Raw genomic sequence first — 5,301 nt, 5'->3', positions numbered from 1 at the left:
TGCTGGGAAAGGAATATAAATTAAGGGTTTATTACAAAATAAAAAGTGTTAGGTTTCTCCTTGTCAGTGATTCAAGAAAACAAAGCCATGAGCCCTTGGTGGAGCTGAGGCCAGGACACCTGTTTGAGGGCTGATGGTCAAAAGCCAGGCTCACGAGCGGGCAGACAGACACTGATTAACAACCTCCAGCAGGTGCGTATTCTCCAGGGCAGCTGCCACTCGCTCCTTATCTGCAAGTTGTTTGTTCACTAGGTAAGAAAGAAGGGTGGAAAAACAGGGTTAAAACAACTCGGGCCAGGCTGCTAGCTTCAGTATACATTCAATTTCTACCAATAAAGTTCTCTTCTGACTGTCTCAGGACTCCAAGCCTTGATCAGGCTATATTCATGGCCTGTGCACATAACTAGCTTCTTCATTAGGAACCGACAGGGACTGCTCATATCCCCCTCTGGTATTTCCTGAAGCCTGACCCAATGTCCCTGTGTACTGGAGGACTACGGGAGGGAGCAGCGTCAAGGGAAGCAGGAGACTTAAGTCAGGCCAGCTTTGGTCTAGGCTGTAATCTGGCCATTACATTCACTTAGTCCCCTGGTCCTAATCTTGCCCCATAAACTACAGTGGTAAAGGAGAAGCCTCACACAGTTTGGGGCCCACCAGACCACACTAACCTGCATGCTCCGAGGCATGGGTCCCAGGTGTAATGTGCACATCCATCTGCAGAAAAGACCACATGGGGCTGAACACTTACCTGTCCATTTCTTTTGGCCACTGCCTCCCTACCATCCTTCCTCACAATCACACCTCTTGATTCTTGCTCTTCCATCCTACCCCCAGCCCACCTGCAGTCAATCCACTTCTACCCCAGAACCTAGTCAGCGACTAGTGATTTAAAGGTCTTCCGGTGCCTCGATCAAGCCCATTCATTCACCCGCTCCCTGATGTCCTTTCTGCCACGCTCCTATTTTCTGGAGTATTTCCAATATTCTTGTCATATCAACTTGGGAGTTTCCTCGAGGTTCAACTCTGCGAGTTCGGATCCATCCGATCTCCACCCTGATGTCCCCTCTCCCCAGTAGTTGTTTCACCTTTGGGGCACGACTCCAACTGACCTTGAACCGCTGGGGAAGGGATCGCAGAAGCTTGACTTTGATAGAAAGGCCAATAAGCGTGGCCATGCTGCAGTGTGGGATGGTGGGCGTGAAGGCCACTGCTACTGTGCTCTCCGGGTCGCTAACCTGGGTTGATAAGGGAGATCAGATCGCAATGATCACACGACGACAGGCCCTAGCCCAGAGACACTCTCTTTAGTTTATTGATTTGGGGAAGTCACCCAACTTCTATGGGCTCCATAAACGTCAACATTCATAAACTAGAAAAACAACCACCCCTCCCACAGATCCTCTTAGGTGCTTGTGAACGGAGAACACCGGCCTCTGATGTACAATGGTACCTTTTTGATCACTTGAGCAAACTACTCACCTGAATCCGAACTTGCTCTACTACGTTCAATTCCTCCAGTGTCAGTGGATGCTCCGGGTCATTAATGGAGCGAATAAGATGTGTCAAGTGAAGGAAAAGGGACTCTAAGTTTTGGCCCACTCAAGATCTCCGCAGGCACACCTAACCAGGACAACCCTCCACTAGCGTGCTGCACATCGCTTCTTCCCGATACCCCAAGCTCCCACCGTCCCTCCAGCGCCCAGCAGCGACGGATATCGAAGATCTCCCGGGCGTCGATGCTGTCGGGCACTTCCTCATCTTCCTCGCCCGCCGTCACTGGCCGCTCCCCGGAACGCTCATAGATGAGGGGGTTGGCATTCTCTAGGAGCCCGCCACCGCCACCGCCGCCGCCCACCATCCCGGAACCGCAGTTCCCACAACCCCCTGGTGGTGTGTACTTCCGCTCCTAAGGCGCACTTCCTGGGAACGAGAGAGGGCGTGGTGTGGCTACGGGGTCGCGCAAGGGACATGCCACACTCCCGGGATTCGGCGGGTAGTTTGCTAGAAGCTGTGTATTTGTCGTGCGGGCTACTCCGAAGGCGGGGAAATGCTGGTAGCTTTCGCCAGGGCATCCGAAGGGTCGCCCGCAGCTCTTAGCCGAGCGATCATTGAGAACGCAGAAAGCCAACACCGTTTGACAAGGGCGCTAGAGGCCCCTTGAGATTGAGCCTACACGACTTCTTTCAGGAGGCTAGGCTGAAAGGGCATTCAGACGCTCACGCTCGCTGTCACGCTGTCGTGGAACCGTAAATCGGATGACTACGCTGTTTTCCCCCAGGAGGGATAGGCAGCACAAGTTACAAGCTTGTTAAGTAGATAAGCGGCCCTAAACATTACTGAAAAAGAAAGGTCTACAGGGCATGGGCGTCTTTAAAAAGCGTCATATTCACGAGTCTGGGAGGACCGTTGTAGCCTCTCAGACCAGGAACTAAAATAGATAAGATGCTGTATACTTGAAGGTGGATCCTGTAAACTATGAGTCCTGAAAGCAAAAAGGAGTTACAGGGATGAAGTGTTGTCTCCTCCCCGTTCACCTCCCACCCCCCCACCCCGCATATGTGCATATGCAGTTCCCCTCACCCAAATTCCTGGAAGATGGGCTCTATTCTCCCTCTGGGTCCTTAGCGTGTCCACAGTCATAGCTTTCTGCACTCTTCTTTCCAGCCAACCCCCTACAATGGAAATGTGATTACAGGGACAGTAACACAGCGACTTAAGACTTTAAGAAAAAAGGTCTCTGCGTCTTAAAGGGGGCTCCATTGTCCTCTTAGAGGAGGCTGTCCCCAACTTGCTGGTCAGAGGCTTATTGGAGCCTATTCAGTACTGCTCTCCTGAAGGAAAAACATTGCCAGGCACGCCCTGTGCCCAGCCTACCAGTTGCCCAGACCAAACTTCTGGAGAAGGCTTTGATGCGCAGTTGCCTGTCTGAGCAACAGTCATGCATAGACACAAACTAAGATTCTGAAGAGGCAGGGTAGACTTTCTGGCTGCTTAAATGCTGTGGTATGTGGACTCTTGCTTCTCTTCCTCCCACTGCAGGGTGAGACTCTGGAAGGGGACAAGGACCTGGGTAAGAATTACACAATTGTGTAGAGTCAGAGGCTAAGACTGGGGGTGAGGAGGTACCATGGAGAGGAGCTAGAGGGTAGTTGACTCTGTGGGAATAGTGCACCCACCCAGTGAACTTCTAACCACAGGATCTCTTGTAGCATTAGGAGATATTTCTGAGGACACACAACACAGGATCCAGTTCAGCATAAGGAGCTCTGAGGGGTATTGGTCTTGGAGATTAGAAACCTCTGGGTGGGTGTGGGTGGATGGGGGTTGGGACATTTCCATTCTTTGTGAGTGGTTGTGGGTGTGGTTATGGCTGTAGCTGTTCCTTATCATAGGATAATAATGGTACTAATACCTTCCCTCTGGCATTTGATTCTGAATGTGCCCTCCAATACTGGCCAATGAAAAGGTCTCCCTTGCCCAGGGAGATACAGAAACACCTACCCCACATCTCCCCCCCGCCCCCCTCCCCACACACAGTAGAAGGCCCCTGTGTACTGTTCCCCATATACTCCACCTGGACTTGGGGCAAAGGCATGGCTTGGCTTCCATGGTGAAGGGGATGTGTCAGGCAGTCTGTAGATCCTATTAGTAACTGAGCATGCATCCCTTGTTGTCTCTCACCTCAGAGTATCTTGATGTGGACGGAGGTGATCTCCTACTAGACCGCTTGAATCTGATCTGCCCTGAGGAGGCAGCACTTACTTTATCCCATAGCCCCTCCCTACTAGACTGTCTCTTGCTGTCAGACAGGCTATGGGAGGCCACGAATGCCTTAGCAGGCACAAGCATCATTCTTGGCATGGGTGATGTCATGTCCAGCTTGAGAGTCTAGAGAATGGGAAATATGTACATGTGATTCCCACAGTCCTTTTCGTAGCTCAGGAGAGGCAGGATTGGTGGAAGACAGACTTGTGCCATTGGGACCAGCACATGTGGTCCATTGCTGACTACTCCCAGGGCTGAGGGATGACAGCAGGTCCAGAGGTCCCTCAGTGAGCCTGGCTGGATAATCTGGCACCTGGCAGAGTGTAAAAACAGTGTTTGAAAGCAAGAGTATGTTGACAAGGCTGACCTAAAAGTCACAAGGAAGTAGCAACACTCACAGTGTGGCGGCAGCTGAGAGAACAGACTCAACTTTGATGTCATGTGTATACTCACAGGCCAGGACTCAGTCAGCCCCATCACAACCATCACATGGGGGTAGGGGCATGCTCAGGGAAGCCTCTTTCATTTGAGTGGCACTGATGTGGGTATCCACCCCTTCTTGCTAATTCCCTTTGCCAAGCTATCCTTAGGGCTGCTCTGGTTTATGCCCCTGGGCCACCTACACTGTGGGGTGGTGTGAGGGATGGAACCTCCTACCCAGCAATGTAAGTTCTCCTGGGACCCAGGGGACTTAAGGGAGCTCTGAGCTCTGGATCAGGTTGCAGTGGTTCTTCCATCTCAACCACACAGTGATTTCCAGCACTGTTGGGAAGATTCTCACGTTCATTAAATTTTTAATTATATTTGAGGAGAGGGCACATGCCACAGTGTGTTAGGTGAAGGTCAGAGGTCAAGTTTCAGGTATAGTTCTCTCTTCCAGCATGTGGTTTCCAGGGATGGAACACAGGTCATCTTCAGGCATTGCAGCAAATGCCTTTATCCAATGAGTCATCTTGCCTTTCCTCCACCATATCCACATGCCCGCTCTTCATCTGTCTGTTCCGCTAACACTTAGGCATGTTACGTGGTACCAAGTCTGCCGGTGTCCTGTCTCACTTCACACACTCACTAATTTCCCTCATGACATTATAAGTGTCTGAGTTCAGTGAATGGCAGTTTTGCTTCACACCCCAGTGACCTAGGTCCCTTTCTCTCCTCCTTACCTCATTGTCTCTCCATCCCTTTCCTCTTCTTCTCCAAGTCCCAGAAGTCTTTAATGAATTGGAAGGAGATAGAGGTGAGCGGGTACCGCAATCTTATGTCCACCTCTTAGTAAGTCTCAAGTTTTCTCAGTCTGTAAATGGCTTTTAAGTAACCCAAATAGAAACAGCTTTGGTGTCCTAGGAAATCTAAGCTGCCATAACAAAATCATTGTAAGCTGTAAGCTGAGTGCTGTGGTAAATATCTGTGTCCCAACTGCTAGGAAGGTGGAGGCTGGAGGATTTCATGAGCTCAGGAATTCAAAGACAACCTGTTCAATATGTGAACTCTATCTATCTATCTATCTATCTATCTATCTATCTATCTATCTATCTA

The 5,301-nt window shown here is 50.5% G+C and overlaps 1 protein-coding gene across 1 annotated transcript; it reads right to left on the bottom strand.

Annotated features, from left to right (window-relative positions):
- Window positions 1–1,890, bottom strand: Ciao2b (cytosolic iron-sulfur assembly component 2B). Its single transcript, XM_028779313.1, has 5 exons — window positions 1,717–1,890; window positions 1,480–1,559; window positions 1,110–1,235; window positions 669–714; window positions 1–248 (listed from the first exon to the last, which is right to left on the bottom strand). The coding sequence occupies exons 1-5, from the start codon at window positions 1,856–1,858 to the stop codon at window positions 151–153; spliced, it is 492 nt and encodes a 163-aa protein (XP_028635146.1). The 5' UTR covers window positions 1,859–1,890; the 3' UTR covers window positions 1–150.
- Between the last annotated feature and the right edge of the window lie 3,411 nt (window positions 1,891–5,301).

The sequence above is a fragment of the Grammomys surdaster genome, unplaced genomic scaffold (assembly GCF_004785775.1).
Source record: "Grammomys surdaster isolate TR1022 unplaced genomic scaffold, NIH_TR_1.0 349, whole genome shotgun sequence".
Taxonomy (NCBI): Eukaryota; Metazoa; Chordata; class Mammalia; order Rodentia; family Muridae; genus Grammomys; species Grammomys surdaster.
The sequence above is the reverse complement of the archived record's forward strand: the minus strand, read 5'-3'. Positions and strand labels throughout refer to the sequence as shown.